The sequence below is a fragment of the Neoarius graeffei genome, chromosome 8 (assembly GCF_027579695.1).
Source record: "Neoarius graeffei isolate fNeoGra1 chromosome 8, fNeoGra1.pri, whole genome shotgun sequence".
NCBI lineage: Eukaryota > Metazoa > Chordata > Actinopteri > Siluriformes > Ariidae > Neoarius > Neoarius graeffei.
In genome coordinates this window covers 74,149,929-74,166,158 of record NC_083576.1, presented here as the reverse complement: position 1 = coordinate 74,166,158, position 16,230 = coordinate 74,149,929, and the positions used below count along the sequence as shown (strand labels likewise).

At 43.3% G+C, this 16,230-nt stretch overlaps 1 protein-coding gene across 3 annotated transcripts in view; it reads right to left on the bottom strand.

Annotated features, from left to right (window-relative positions):
* ckap5 (cytoskeleton associated protein 5) overlaps positions 1 to 16,230 on the bottom strand; it is a 120,472-nt gene that overhangs the window by 58,262 nt on the left and 45,980 nt on the right. For all 3 annotated transcript variants that reach the window (XM_060928229.1, XM_060928230.1, XM_060928231.1), the window contains exons 15-24: positions 16,036 to 16,146; positions 14,800 to 14,892; positions 14,482 to 14,667; positions 11,726 to 11,820; positions 11,558 to 11,615; positions 10,172 to 10,297; positions 9,877 to 10,016; positions 9,430 to 9,604; positions 9,199 to 9,312; positions 4,163 to 4,291 (exon numbers count right to left, since the gene is read on the bottom strand). In XM_060928229.1, the coding sequence (XP_060784212.1) occupies positions 4,163 to 4,291; positions 9,199 to 9,312; positions 9,430 to 9,604; positions 9,877 to 10,016; positions 10,172 to 10,297; positions 11,558 to 11,615; positions 11,726 to 11,820; positions 14,482 to 14,667; positions 14,800 to 14,892; positions 16,036 to 16,146 (1,227 nt within the window). The remainder of the gene's footprint in view (positions 1 to 4,162; positions 4,292 to 9,198; positions 9,313 to 9,429; positions 9,605 to 9,876; positions 10,017 to 10,171; positions 10,298 to 11,557; positions 11,616 to 11,725; positions 11,821 to 14,481; positions 14,668 to 14,799; positions 14,893 to 16,035; positions 16,147 to 16,230) is intronic.

The following is a 16,230-nucleotide window of genomic DNA, read 5'->3' as shown; positions in this document are numbered from 1 at the left end:
CAGAAAACGTCATATTAACAAAATCACAGAAACTGAAATATACACTAGTATGAACCTTCAATTTGCCTTGCAGCCAGTGATAACGATAAAGCTGCTGTTACCAAAAAAAACCCAACACCACCACCTTTTAACTGATCAGAATTTAACAAGACTATGGTGTAATTGTTTATAAGCCATAACGCACAAATAGCTTTTAATTAAGAGCAATGCAGAAATGTCTAAGAGCAATGTAATGATGTACAGTGGCATGCAAAAGTTTGGGCACCCTTACTGAAAATATCTGTTACTGTGAATAGTTAAGTGAGCAGAAGATGAACTGATCACCAAAAGGCATCAAGGTAAAGACGTCACATTTCTTTTCAGCGTTTTCTGCAATATCTGTGTATTTTTGTTTTGTACAATTGGAGAGTGAAAAAAAAGAAAAGGAACACCATGCGAAAGTTTGGGCACCCCAATACATTTGAGTTCTCACGTAACTTTTACCAAGGTTCCAGACCTTAATTAGCTTATTGAGCTGTGGCTTGTTCAAATTCTTCATTAGGAAAGGTCAGATGATGCAGATTTCAAAGCTGTATAAATTCTCTGACTCCTCAAACTTGTCCCTAAAATCAACAGCCATGGGCTCCTCTAAACAACTCCCTCGCATTCTGAATAATAAAATAATTGAATCTCACAAAGCAGGAGAAGGCTACAAGAACGTAGCAAAGTGTTTTCAGGTAGCTGGTTCCTCAGATTGTAATGTTATTAAGAAATGGCAGTTAACAGAAACAGTGGAGATCAAGGTGAGGTCTGGAAGATGAAGAAAACTTTCTGAAAGAACTGCTCGTTGGATTGCTAGAAAGGCAAATAAAAACCCCTGTTTGACTGCAAAAGACCTTCAGAAAGATTTAGCAGACCCTGGAGTGGTGGTGCACTGTTCTACTATGCAGCGACACCTGAACAAATACACTATATTGCCAAAAGTATTTGCTCACCTGACTTGACTCACATATGAGCTTAAGTGACATCCCATTCCTAATCCATAGGGTTCAATATGACGTCGGTCCACCCTTTGCAGCTAGAACAGCTTCAACTCTTCTGGGAAGGCTGTCCACAAGGTTTAGGAGTGTGTTTATGGGAATTTTTGACCATTCTTCCAGAAGCGCATTTGTGAGGTCACACACTGATGTTGGACGAGAAGGCCTGGCTCTCAGTCTCCGCTCTAATTCATCCCAAAGGTGTTCTATCAGGTTGAGGTCAGGACTCTGTGCAGGCCAGTCAAGTTCATCCACACCAGACTCTGTCATCCATGTCTTTATGGACCTTGCTTTGTGCACTGGTGCACAGTCATGTTGGAAGAGGAAGGGGCCAGCTCCAAACTGTAAAAACAGTCTGCATGCCTAGGTGCTTGATTTTATACACCTGTGGCCATGGAAGTGATTGGAACACCTGATTCCGATAATTTGGATGGGTGAGCAAATACTTTTGGCGATATAGTGTATGACCTTCATGGAAGAGTCATCAGAATAAAACCTTTCCTGCATCCTAGCCACAAAATTCAGCGTCTGAAGTTTGCAAATGAACATCTAAATAAGCCTGATGCATTTTGGAAACAAGTCCTGTGTACTGATGAAATCAAAATAGAACTTTTTGGCCACAACGTGCAAAGGTATGTTTGGAGAAAAAAGGGTGCCAAATTCTAGGGAAAGAACACCTCTCCAACTCTGAAGCATGGGTGTGGATCGATCATGCTTTGGGGTTGTGTTGCAGCCAGTGGCACAGGGCACATTTCATTGGTCGAGGGAAGCACGGATTCGAATAAATACCAGCAAATTCTGGAAGCAAACATCACACCATCTGTAAAAAAGTTGAAGTTAAAAAGAGGACGGGTCCTACAATAAGACGATGATCCAAAACACACCTCAAAATCTACAATGGAATACCTCAAGAGGCACAAGCTGAAGGTTTTGCCCTGGCCCTCACAGTCCCCTGACCTAAACATCATTGAAAATCTGTGCATAGATCTCAAAAGAGCAGTGCATGCAAGACAGCCCAAGAAACTTGTAGAACTGGAAGCCTTTTGCAAGGACGAATATGTGAAAATCCCCCAGGTAAGAACTGAAAGATTATTAGCTGGCTACAAAAAAAGTGTTTACAAGCTGTGATACTTGCCAAAAGGGGGTGTTACTGGGTACTAACCATGCAGGGTGCCCAAACTTTTGCTTTGTGCCCTTTTCCTTTTTTGTCATTTTGAAAATGTAAAAAGATGAAAATAAAAAATTGTTTTTGCTTAAAATATAAAAGGGAATGAGTCATCTTTAACTTTGCGCCTTTTGGAGATCATTTCATCTTCAACTTGCTTAACTGTTCACAGTAACAGCAATTTTGACTGGGGTGCCCAAACTTTTGCATACCACTGTATAACGATAGAACAATTCGGAATGAAAGAGTAGAAACGTTATCTAGATAAAACCACGGCTTGGCTATTTTCATAGCATTCAGTTATGAATAAAAAGCTGGGAACTTTGTACAGGTTTTGCTTAAATACTGGTAATTAGTCAGTCAGTCAGTGTCTAACGCTACGTTCACAGTGCAAGGCTTAATGCTCAATTCCGATTTTTTTGTGAGGTCGTTCACATTAACAAATATATGCGACTTGTATGTGATCCTCAGTATGAACGAAAAGCGACCTAAAAGTGTTCCGCATGCGCATTGCAGGATACGACGACGTCACACGCAGTGAGCATGGCCAGTGTTTACGGAAGTAAAACCGCCCGGTTGCGGTATGACCCATCCAATCTAGCTTGAATAGCTGTATCCCCCCAAATGGAAATCAGCTCCCTAACTTCTGCGTCCTTCCATTGAGAAGATTCTGAACCTTCACAGCCCGAAGCGTCCCTCGCATTGATGTCATGCGCAGGGGCGCAGATACGTTTTCTGAACTGGGGGGGGACAAAAAACTGGGGGGGGGGACAAAAAACTGGGGGGGACAAAGCTGCCAGCAAACCAACCCCAACCCCGATATGCCTGTCAAACTTGTTGTGGGTTACCATAGCAACCAAGCTCGAGCTCGCAACCTGTGCAGTCTGCGCAGCTCAACCAACCGAATATCAGTCTTTGTTTTATGTGAGTTGTTGCAACTATGTATACACTGCTGTGCACCTCAATAAACCGAATGGTAATTAGTCTTTTGATTTTTCCGTGAGGTTTGCCTTATGCAAAGAAAGACAGCATAGACGTTTTTTCCTCCCTATAAGTGGGGGGGACCGAACGAGGTGAATTTAAATCTAGGTGGGACGAGTCCCCCCCTCTATCTGCGCCCGTGATTATGCGCCATGTTGTTGTAACTTTTTTTGAGAGACCCGCCGCCTACTTCAGCGCAGAATAGTGACGTTTGTGGCTTGTTGATGACGTGTAAGTCGGATGAATGCGACCTGGCGGTTCAGACTGAAGTCGCATATGAAAAGAGCGGATAGGAATCGGAATTAGGACCACATATCCAAACGGCCTGGGTCGGATTTGAAAAAATCAGATCTGTGTCGTTCATATTGTCAATAAAAGATCGGATACAGGTCACATATGGGCGAAAAGATCAGATTTGAGTCACTTCAGCCTGCAGTGTGAACGTAGCCTAATTGAGAACTTCTATCACAGTATCAAAAGATGTGAATCATGCGGTTCTTAGCCTCACACTTGTCCATTATTTTTCTTATATTCAGACACTTTGTTGGGTGTCATTTCTCATGTAAGGAATAGTCACGAGTCCTTCAGATACTTATGAATGGAGGTGAGCAATAAGCTAAAAATAAAACCTACTGAAGCATTACATTTCTGATGTTATGCTGATTAGAATTTATTTCAAGAAGGTTCGGGGCAGGCTATTTTAATCCGTTTGTTTATTTGTGGGAAAAAGTCGCATTTAAAATAAATAAATAAATAAATAAATAAATAAAAATTCAAGTGTCATCCAAATACACCAACAATTTAAGTCGTGTACTAGCATTGTTTATAGAACACCAAGTACATGTGCTCTTTAAAATGCCTAACCTCAACAGCATCACTCATCAAGCTATTCTTTGAATACCACTGTTTTGTTTGGTCTGTATCCAAAACATCTAGGTGCGCTGATGTGATCAGACTTGGGCTGAGCTCATTTTACTGTGTCCAAGTCATGTGCCAGTACCTCCTGCTTGAGAAAAGGATTCTCCCGTTTCAGCTCTTCTGACAAGTCTTCTCCTTCCAGCCACTCCTTCAGGCCCGTCTGCTCCACCCATGCGTTTAGTGTTGTCATGGCAGCAGCACGGATGTTAGGCTGGAAGAACGAGATGTGGTTTCAGTTGCATATACACAGACAGATGGTGCTACTGATGCAAACTGTATCCTCAGATAACCATTTGCAATTGGATACACTGCACACATGGTGGTGCAGCAAGTAGGGCTGCCACCTCACAGCTGCAGGGTTCCCGGTTTGATCCCGAGTTACCCTGAGTTCAGGTTACCACATTTGAAGCTTTCTATGTTCTCACAGTGTCCGTGCAAGCAGAAGAAGAGAAGAGAAGCCTTGGTTTGGTCGCAAACATTACAATACAGTGAAATTCTTTCTGTCGCATATCCCAGCGTGTTAAGAAACCAGGGGTCAGAGCACAGGGGCAGATACCGGTATGATACAGCACCCCTGAATCAGAGAGGGTTAAAGGGGAACTGAAGGCAAATTTATCATCAAAATTCTCTCTCTCATTTTACTAAATACAGGAATGCATTTTTGATAGCTATTGTGTCACTACTATAGCAAGTTATGAGTGTTTGAAATACGTAATATCTATCAGTCCATACGTCAAAGCAATGGCCGTAAACGAGATTCGTTGAGACATCGTAGGACGGAAGTAAAACGTACAGCGGAAAATCAAACCATGTCTGAAATCGCTCACTCGTTCGTGAGCTCATCGGTTGAAAAAAAAAAAAAAAAAAAAAAAAAACCTCTTTCGGACACTAGTCCATCGAGCCGTTATTTACGTCATTACTGTCGCACAATTAAAACGTGCCAGATCAGTCGGCTGGTGGGTTTTCAAAATAATAAATACACGCATGCATTTTTGTGATAAATCCATATTATACTGAGCGCATTTCCCATATTAATCAATACAAAGTACCTGCAGCTTTCAGTTCTTTTAAATCAAGGCTGAATACTTTCTTTTTTGCCGCTGCCTTTTATTAAATCAAATTTGAGGCTTTTAATTTGATTTCTTTCAGCGTGACTGCAATGCATGATGGGATATATTGCTTTGGTTAGTGACCGTCGCTGTACACTACTTTTCGTGATGCATTGTGGGATACTTTGAGTGCACTACACAGGGTGTAAACTGCAAGTTGGCCTAGTGGTTAGCGTATCCGCGTCTCGATCAGGAGATCACGAGTTCTACTCGTGGTCGGGTCATACCAAAGATCATCATTTAAAAAAAAAAAAAAAAAAAAGGTACCTACTGCCATCTGGTAAGGCACACTGCAATACAGATGCGAGTGGGGAGTCAAACTCTCGCGGTTACCAGAGGACCAGCCCCCCCACTGTAACCCTAGCAATGTAATAGGCGAGAGGCCGAGAGCTACGGAAACGGAGATCGGCGCCGCCCTGTGCGCTACATGGTGTGGGAAGGACTTTGATATAGGGTGTAAATAATCCTAAGGTTTCGGACAGCACTACAAAATGATGTCCCCACTATATAGTGCTCTATATAGAGAATAGAGAGCGATTTCAGACACAGGGTAAGTGATCAACATCTGCCAACGTTGTCAAAAGACGCACGTGCCCTCTTTGGAATGCTGATGTAATCAAGCCAGAAGTTTTGTTTGTTTTGATAGCAATCAGGAAAGCTTAGAAAAAAGTAGGCAGTAATCGTCATTTAAACTTGTTTTTGTGCAATACTTCGTTTGGAAAACAGTTTTCAAAATAGTAGCACTGACACCTGGCTGACACTTCACGTTTCGAAGTCTCGCGAAGATAAGCGACGCCTGCCGTGGACCAAACGAACTACATTCGACATGGCTAAAAACCCAAATAAGCCGATAAGTATAATATTTAATTACAATTAGTTGCCAATACGAGTCACGATACAAGGTTACTAAAACCGAAAACGTAACTGAATAACACGTTAATTAAGAAATAAAGCAAATTTAAAAATGACTTCAGTTCTCCACTAAGGACTTTGCTCAAGGAGGTCAGGGCTTAAACCAATGACCTTCTGATTAGTAACCCAGAGCCATAACCATAGAGACACCACCGCCCAGGAGATAAATGGTTTGGCTACGTTAAATTGCCTCTAGACGTGAGTGTGTGCGCATACTGTCCTGTACTGGACTGGTGTCCAATCCAGGGTGAGTTCATGGTTCATGCCATGCTCCCAGTAGAGAACAAGATTGGGAAAGAGCTTTGCTGGCTGGGAGCTAACGGGCAAGTCAAGCAGTTGGCTGGAACCTCAGAACCATATGTAGCAACACTATCATCATCATCTAAAATGAGACAACATGTGTTTTCATTTCGGATTTCTTAGCTAGAGAAGAAATCTGCCAAGTCCCCCTGCGTGGCACTGACATTATAACAACTTAGGATATTTACCCTCCCTAACAGATGTGCTGCTCAGGTGGAAAGCTGTGGCACTTGTGCATCGAGTCAAATACATACATGTTATTTACCAGCTGGGAGGTCCGTATCATGAAATACTGTGACTGAGGTCTTGAAAATACTGACCGAGGTCACGGTATTTCACCATACGGACTGACCTTAAGCTGGTAAATAATCCATTTATTTTTTTCTTTACCAAATTCTAACAGAAAACAAGAGCACCCAAAAGGGAAAACCAAGCTGAGCCGCCATTTTGAATCCTCATTCACGGCTGTAATGCAAATGGCTTCCTCCTCGGTATACAAGTGCACTTCCATGGCGGGGGGGGAACTACATTTTGCCGCCTATGTAGTCCCCTATTTAAACAAAATTGAGTCATTCAGGTTTCAGCCATGTTTTTGCTCGGCGTTAGCAAATTAGAGGTTTTTAGCTTTCTCCTGAAATGTTCTCTTTTATTTCGTCTTCCTCAGGGCAGTAAAACTCGCTTTCGCTGTGAACACTGTCGTTATTGCTATCCATGCTGTAAAATTAATGCTATTCTCCTGAGAAATGCTGGCAAAAATTAAGATTTTTGATAATCTTATAAATAAATCTTAAAGAAAAAAAAAAGCTAAATTTTGACAAAAAATTGCTACTATGTTTGTTGTTGTTGTGAACGAGCGAGTCGCCAGAGGTCCGTAACCGGGGTCCGTACCGTAGGATATGGACCTGCTCGCCAGCCAGAGTGCAGGATTTGATGGAAACCGCACCGCGAAAAAAATAAATAGTATTAATGAAATTTTAGCCCATGGTGCATCGAAAGATGCTTTAAAATAAAATCGCTAGTGTTTCCACCCTTACTTGAAATGGTCATTTTACAGACAGACATTGCAAGTAGCACTGCAGTCATATTTCTTTGTGAAGTTAAGCCACTCTTCGGACTACTTGGTCCCTTCACCATGGCTGCTTCATGTTACAGGTTCCTAGCAGCGTAGATGCAGAGCTTAGCATCATGACGCAGGAGCTTTTGCGACGCACAACTGTCAGAAAAACAGGTCGGCAACAAGGAAAGTAATCAACCTCAGAGGCATACGATTCCAATGGATCGGAAAATTTGGAACCAGTTCTCAATTCTCATCCCTAGTACCCAGGGATCCTGGGATGTGGACCAGATCCACCAGCACGCTAACTCGGATAACACGCTTACTGAAGACGAAGGAAGGAATAGATAGACATAAAAAAAAAAAAAAAAAAAAAAAAAAAAAAAAAACCACCACACTACACACAAAACACTTAAGTTCCTTAAAAGCGTCACGTTATGAGTATTATTAAGATAAGAATAAAACACAATGCACATAACTATTTATATTCAGACACAGAAGAGAAGAGGTTTGTGTGTAAGTGAGACTCACAAACACATATATATGACCATCTGACATGCACTTCATAAAGTGTGCACATTGGGTCCCCAATGATACCCCTTTTCCACCAAATCAGTTCCAGGGCTGGTTCGGGGCCAGGGCTGGTGCTGGTTCACAACTCGTTCAACTTGCGAGCCAGCTGAGAACCAGTTTGCTTTTCCATAGCTCGTGGTGCTAAGGGAAGCCACGTCATTACGTCGCTGTATACGTCAGTCAGTTACGTCGCTATGTTTGCATAAATCTTGGCGCGAATATCGAAGCAAAAACAAAGCGGAAGAAGCAGCAGCAGCAGCAACAATAATAATAACAATAATAATAATAATAATAATAATGGATGACTGTTTGTACAGCTGCTGCTTCTCGTCGCTTAAAAATGGCGATCTTTCGTGGTCTTGTTATTGTTGTTGGTCTTAACAACTCCGCCCCCCCGCTGACATAAGCGGTTCTTTCCTCTTGCCCAGCAGAGAGTTGGTGCTAGCCTGGAACCGGTTTTTCTGGCCCCAGAGCCAGTTCTTTGTCAGTGGAAACAGAAAACCCGGTTCCAAACTAAGCACTGGCCCCGAACCAGCCCTGGAACTGCTTTGATGGAAAAGGGGCATGAGTCACACTTACTCAAACCTCTTACAAGTTTACATTAATTTTCACAGACATACAAGTCAGCTTTACACCACTGTTCAATCAATGACCAGTGTGATTCAGTACGTGTACTGCATCAAAACAACTCCAAAGGTCATACTGAAATTACTGGCTGTTTTAGATGCATCCTTCATACATAATCCTGTATCGCACAATCAAGATGGATGGTGTAGTGGTTAGCACGGTCGCCTCACAGCAACGTTCTGGGTGCGAGCCCAGTGGCCGACGGGGGCCTTTCTGTGTGGAGTTTGCATGTTCTCCCCGTGTCTGCATGGGTTTCCTCTACAGTCCAAAAGACATGCAGGTTAGACTAACTGGTGGCTCCAAGTTGCCGTTAGGCGTGAATGTGAATGGTTGTGTGTCTCTATGCGTCAGCCCTGTGATGATCTGGCGACTTGTCCTGGGTGTACCCCACCTCTCGCCCATAGCCAGTTGGGATGGGCTCTAGCTTGCCCGCAACCCTGCGCAGGATAAGCGGCTACAGATAATGGATGGACCCTCACTTTCGAGACGAGTGGGCTTTGGCTTTAAGGTGTTAAGTTTCAGTATAGTAGTGAGGAGTTCTACCTTGCTGTCTCCCAATACGGTGATGATGGGGAAGCCCAAATTCTTCACATGTTGTTTGAGAGCTGGACCCATAGCTGTCGCAATCTGCTGCAAGATGTTCAGAGTTTGCTGAACCTGAGCACACACAAAATTTCATAAGCATTTTAAACTTAATAACACAGTATTCAGTGCCACAAGCCCTTGATTGAAAACTCTGAACCCAAACATGGCCTAGAGAGAGCGAGAGAATACCAGTAGCTTGTTGGAGTCACCGAGACGGCCCTTCAGCGCCATGGGCAGCTCTCCGATGTTGGCCTGGATGAACTTGGCTTCTGAAATGACAGCTGTCACCTCATCCAGCCCTTCCTTCCGGATCTTCCAGTTCTTATCGCCAATCTTCCCCACCATGTCTGATGTGATTTTATCACTGCAAACCAGAGTACAGATCCAGGACATGTCAACAAATCAAAGTAATTAATGAGCCCTTTCCTCTCTCTAACCCACTTTTATCAAGATCTTCCATTATTCCAAAGCTAAATGAGGCCACATTTAAGATTCTTCCTCACTTCAGCACTTTGACACGATCGTAACGTAGACACAGTCTGAAAGGATTTTCGACTAGTATACAAAAGCGTTCTAATATATTTCAGGCTGACCGAGCTCTTTAAGCTCCGAGTAGCAATTTGCATTAATACCGACCTGATATCAGTTCTAGGCAGTAGGTCCATGAAGTCAGCAGCACCTCCATCCGTTTCCTCCTCATCAGCCTCCTCCCTGTCGTCCTCTGCTCCTTTCTTGGTCAAGCCTCGCGTGGGAGCAGGAGGAGACTGGCCCTGCATCTGAGAACCCCAGAGCCACACACCATGACGACGTTACACCACACCACATCACAGATACTGACAAGATTTCAGCAGTTAATAATAAGCGGAAAAAGCACACAAGGAGTTGCAGAAATGCCAGCTGGTCCCAATTATCTACTGGCGTCGTCACGTACCTTCTCAAACTCAGCGTCGATTTGAGAAAGCAGAGCTGGCTTTTCATCTTCGAAGAACATGCGCAGAGGAGCCCCCATGTACAAGTACATCACACCCAGCAGGGTGATAGCAGACGTCCTCACAGCCTGGAATGTCCACGCAGGTTTTGATTAAATAGATCAAGGCGGTCCAAAAAAAAAAAATACATCGAGAGCGCAATTTCAAACCTACAAGTCCGTTTGAAGTGTCCGAATCAGAGCTAAATTAATAGTTTTGGATCGATTACCATTTGGTTTCACATTGCTGTGCTATGTACTAACGTAGAAATGTCTAAGAATAGTACCGTCATATTAGTCTGGTTAACAACAGACCATATCACAAGTGAAATATGGTCTGGAATCCGCCTATTGAATTTCTCGTAGGGGAGGTGTGGTTTACGATTGTCAACGGCCGTTTATTGGACGTTGTGAATGTCTATCATTTGGCGTATACGTAGCCCATGGCCAATCATGGCAGTTGTACCCGGTGACGTAGTTAGAGCGACGAAGAAGAAAGACTGAAACGCCAAACGCTGTTCTTTTTTTAAAACAAACTTTTGCTCTAAACTATTCAGAACAGTGTCTAAAGCTTGATCGAAAGTTTGGTTCGTATCGCTCGCCGCCATGTTAAATGTGATCCGTAAACAGTCCCAAATAAACTACAAGCTTCCGTTTGTCGAGTAGTACACGTCACCGTCTTTCCACCACTCTCTGATTGGCTCCCTAACTCGGGCGAGCCTTTAGACCATAGTTTCCATGCTGTCTTTTCAGATCGGAACGATTGTGCAAAGCAGCATGGGATTTCCCAGGCTACCGTCATATGGCATGCCCGTAAATTTAAGTGGGTCTGCACACAGAAACCTAACAATCAAGATTAGATCCACGGCTTGGTGTTCGGAGTAATGTTGCCCGGTGCCGTTGCGGTGGCTGTGCTGGCGGCGTGGGACTGCGACACCATTGGAATGGCATCCTGACCTTTATTTGGTGGACTCCCCCCCATAATTGTAAAGAGACTTTGGGTTTTGAGAAAGGCGCTGTATAAATTGAACATATTATTATTATTATTATTATTATTATTATTATTAAGAGTGCTGATGTATGAAGCTTCGTCTCCAACATGTGCATTGATTACTCGTCTGAGGTCACAAGTAAAAATAAATAATCTGCTGCTGAATACTGAAAAGGTTTGGTACATCACTGGCTGCTCCAATATCAGTGCAAAATGTTCCATCATTTACTCAACACTCCTTTAAGCACACAAAGACTTTGTGCAAATACACTCAGAACAGGAAGTGTGCAAACAAATAAGGATCTGGTTGCCATACACACACACACCAACACCTTAATAAAACACACACAAACACTCACCGGGTTGGTGGCACCCAAAGCTGTTTTGACATTGTTGATGAATGCCTTCACGTTAATCCTGAGACATTTAATTCGAACAATAATTAAATGGAGCATGAATCATGTACACAAATGCAGTATAGATCAGATGTGAGAAAAGTAGTAGAGAAAGTAGAGAACACCACTCACCCTGCAAAGCCAAACTCCTTCATGGCATTAGCCAGCCAGTTCAGTGTCTCAGCCTGGTTTTTAGGGTTCTTTTGTGCGAAGGCCAAAGAGACCACCTGGGACAGCAAGAGTGAGACGACTGAATGTTGTAAAATATTACTGATTGTTTAAGTCTAGGCTGAAAACATATCTGTTTAGTCAAGCCTTTTGTTAATGGTGTTTATGAGGTAAAGGTGTAGATCTGGAGGGTCCTCAGACAGGGTGTTTTGGTAAACTGGGATGTATGGATGCTGTCAGTCCCCACTCGCTTGCTCACTCGAGTTTGTTGACGGTGTAGTGGCTGGCTGCTTTATGTCCCGGGGCTCCCTCATGCCTGTGTTACCTTCTGGCTCTCCCCTTTTAGATATGCTGTCATAGTTAGTTTTGCCGGAGTCCCTGCTTGTACTCAGTGCAATATGTATACTGTTCCTACTTATTCAGGTGACATTGGGCATACCCAACAACCTGTGTTTTCTCTCTCCCCCCAAAAAAATCTGTTCCTCTGAGCTACATGTTAATCCTGAGATCGAGATGCTGACCTCTTCTGCTCCTCAGACCTGCCTGATCCATCCTCGTGCCCTGTGTCTGGTTGGAGTCTCATCACGTCGCTCCTGTAGAGGACGGCCCCATATGGACATTTAAAAGTCACACTTGGAGGACGCTCTGGACACTTACAGTAATACTTTTATGTCTGAGGACTACAGTTGACTTGCTAACTTTAGGACTGCAGTTGTCATGAACAGCTTTGCACTCAAGTTTCCATCAATGAAGAGTTTATAACATCAACGAAACTGACTTCATGTTAAAGGAACAGTCCACCGTATTTCCATAATGAAATATGCTCTTATCTGAATTGAGACGAGCTGCTCCGTACCTCTCCGAGCTTTGCGCGACCTCCCAGTCAGTCAGACGCGCTGTCACTCCTGTTAGCAATGTAGCTAGGCTCAGCATGGCCAATGGTATTTTTTGGGGCTGTAATTAGATGTGACCAAACTCTTCCGCGTTTTTCCTGTTTACAGAGGTTTATATGACCAGTGATATGAAACAAGTTCAGTTACACAAATTGAAACGTAGCGATTTTCTATGCTATGGAAAGTCCGCACTATAACGACAGGCGTACTAACACCTTCTGCGCGCTTCGGCAGCGTATTGATATCGGAGCTCCATATCACGGCCAGCAGCATGAGCAATTTATTACCTGCTAGTATGTATAAACAGCTAGAATTACAGAAATAATATAAAAAGCACCATTGCTGGCAATGAAGCCTGTATGCATTCAAAATCGGGCTGCACGATATCAGAAAAATATGCGATATTCGATAACATGACTGAATATCTCGATATCGATATGTATCACGATAATTAAATATATAATGTTTTTCTTACCTCTACTCGCCGTTCTGCCCTGTATCTAGCATTTAAAAAAAATAACACCCAATGCATCGCTTCCATTCCAACATTATTTTTTATTGGAAAAACATGGCTACACCTGCAATGGTGTCCATCAATCATCTTTAAATCTCTTAATTTTTGTGAGCGCAGCAGAAAATGTCTTAAGTTGAAGTAAACAAAAAACTGAAAACTACATTACATTAACATAAAGCATTCAAAATGGCAATTTCAGCGGCTCCCGGGAGATGAAGATGAGTGACACAGATTCACCATAAACTCAAACACAATCTGTTAATAACACATGCGGGTGAGAGAGCAGTGGTGTGTGTGTGAGTGAGCGAGCGGTAGTGTGTGTGTGAGAGAGTGAGAGAGAGCACGGTTTTATGTTTTTATGCTGCTGTACAGCAGTGTTTGTCCCAGTGAGCCGCCCCACCACTGTTTTACATGTCTTGCAAAGTACCTGAGTTTGCAGTATGTCATCCCTCCTGAATCCAAAGTACTTCCAAATAGCAGACGTGCATTTTTTTTTTTGGAAACCAGTTCCTCCTCACACAAGTTTGTCTCACCACACTTGCTACCGCTCCCACCTTCCGCCATCACCACGAGGCTTTTACTTGTTTTGCAATAGGGGGCGGAGTTATCCCGCGGCGCTTGTTGACATTCAAATGTGATTGGACGGCACAGAAAAAATGTGCCTTTTATCGAAATTTAAGTAATTTTTGCGGTATGTGTATCGCAAACTATGATATCGCGATATCGATACTTTTTCGATATATTGTGCAGCCCTAATTCAAAAAACAGAAAAATGTACCTGTGAGAGACCCAAATCTGCATTATCGCTCTGTGTTAACACAATCAGCCATCTAATGCCCCTTTTCCACCAAAGCAGTTCCAGGGCTGGTTCGGGGCCAGTGCTTAGTTTGGAACCGGGTTTTCCGTTTCCACTGACAAAGGGGGCGGAGTTGTTAAGACCAACAACAATAACAAGACCGCGAAAGATCGCCATTTTTAAGCGACGAGAAGCAGCAGCTGTACAAACGCGAAGTCATCCATTATTATTATTACTGTTGTTGCTGCTGCTGCTTCTTCCGTGCTGTTTTTGCTTCGATATTCACGCCAAGGCTTATGCAAACGTAGCGACATAACTGACGTATACAGCGACGTAATGACGTGGCTTCCCTTAGCACCGTGAGCTATGGAAAAGCAAACTGGTTCTCAGCTGGTTCGCAAGTTGAACGAGTTGTGAACCAGCACCGGCCCCGAACCAGCCCTGGAACTGATTTGGTGGAAAAGGGGTATAAAAGAAATGTTGTTTTCTCCAATCCGGCTTTGAAGAACCACCCCACCTGTTCAGCGGTCCAGGGAAGTGAGCAGGCTTCTCCGATGGCAGTCAAAGCTTCTTTTGCGTTGCTTCCGCACTTCACATCTCCGATTTTGTCCACCAGGCCGTCCAACACGACGAAAGCCGACGTTTTCGAGAAGGAGCCTTTCCCAGCGATTAGGCCGACGATGTGCAGCTTCATCTGCATCACCTGAACACGTGCAGAACTTGGATTTACACGCCCGAGGCTATGCTCATGTTAGAAACAGGTCAGACTAAGCAGACTAGTGTGAAAGGGCGCCATGTTCGGAAAATCCACTGCGGCATCATGAATGAAGCCTACCTGAAAATTGGTCTCTTTCCAGCCAGGTTTCTTAGCCAACATTCTCACTAGAGCCTGGCACGGCATTTCAGTCCTGTCCATCTGTTCAACAGTCTGAGACACACACACACACACACACACACAAATGAACAACTCTGTAAACAAAAGATCTCGTTCATCTCTGGCTGTGTTGGAAAAGAACTGGAAAGGCATGTGAGAGAGATGGGTAGTAGAGAGTAGGGCTGTAACGATACACCCAACTCACGATTCGATTCGTATCGCGATTTTTGACCCACGATTCGATACACCCACGATTTTTTTTAAATGTATTTTTAAAGTAGTAAATTTGACTTATTAACATTTACTTACTTACATTAACTATTTAATAACAAATAATTCAGACCACTGCAGAGAATGAGTAATATGTATGCAAAAATGAACAAATGTATATCCAAAGATTGTTTTATTTCTCAAAATAATACTGTTGAGCCGGAAGCTCTGTTTTTTTCGGTTCTGAAAAAGTCATTTTTCCAAATCATGTAAATCCGTTAAGATTTTTTTTTTGGGGGGGGGGGGGGGCTCTCTCACTGTCTCACTCTCATAGGGCCAATGATTTTCTGTGATCGCGGAAAACAGATGGAAATTACGGAATTTTTATGGTGAAACATTGCTCGCGTGTCAAAATGTAACTGCCGCAGAAGGCTTCCGCCCAAGCAGACATGCCTTCAGTGTTGCCAGATATTGCTAACGTTTTCCACCCCAAAATATGTTCAAAACCAGCCAAAAAGCACCTAAACCTGCCCAATCTGGCAACACTGCATGCCTTTCCGGTCAAGTGATTGTGATTGGCTTGTGGCACACCTAGCCAGCCAATGAGCTGCTTGTTTACAGATTCGCTCCCAGCGTCGCAACCAGAATGGCGACCGCTTAAAAGAAATGAATGCTCTGCCAGTGGCGAGTGTGGATGTTGCGTGACTCGCAGAAGATTGTCGCAGGTCGGCGAAAAAACGACTTACTAATAGATATAAAAAATAAAAGTAATTTAAGTAAGTTTAAAATGTAATTTAAATAAAAAGTAAAGTATTCATAAATTGAAGTTTGGAAGCGCCTCTGTTTTTGGGCTGAGGAGAAGTTTGAAAGGGTGTACCGCGATTCTGCCTTCTTGTATCGTGACACGGATCGTGGCTCTGTGTATCGCGATTTCGATTCGCATATTGTTACAGCCCTAGTAGAGAGGGACGAATGGTGCGTAGTCACCCTTTGAAACTCCTCCATACTAGCAAGCCTCTCCTTCCAGTTAGCGCTGTCCAGCAGCTGCATGCAGGAGGCCGGGAGCACAGCTGCAGCCTTCTCCTCACACACTTCCAGCTGCGGAAAAACACACGTTACTTGAAGTCGTTTAACCAAACAATATCCATTACATATTACAATTTCATTCAAAATGAATGACTT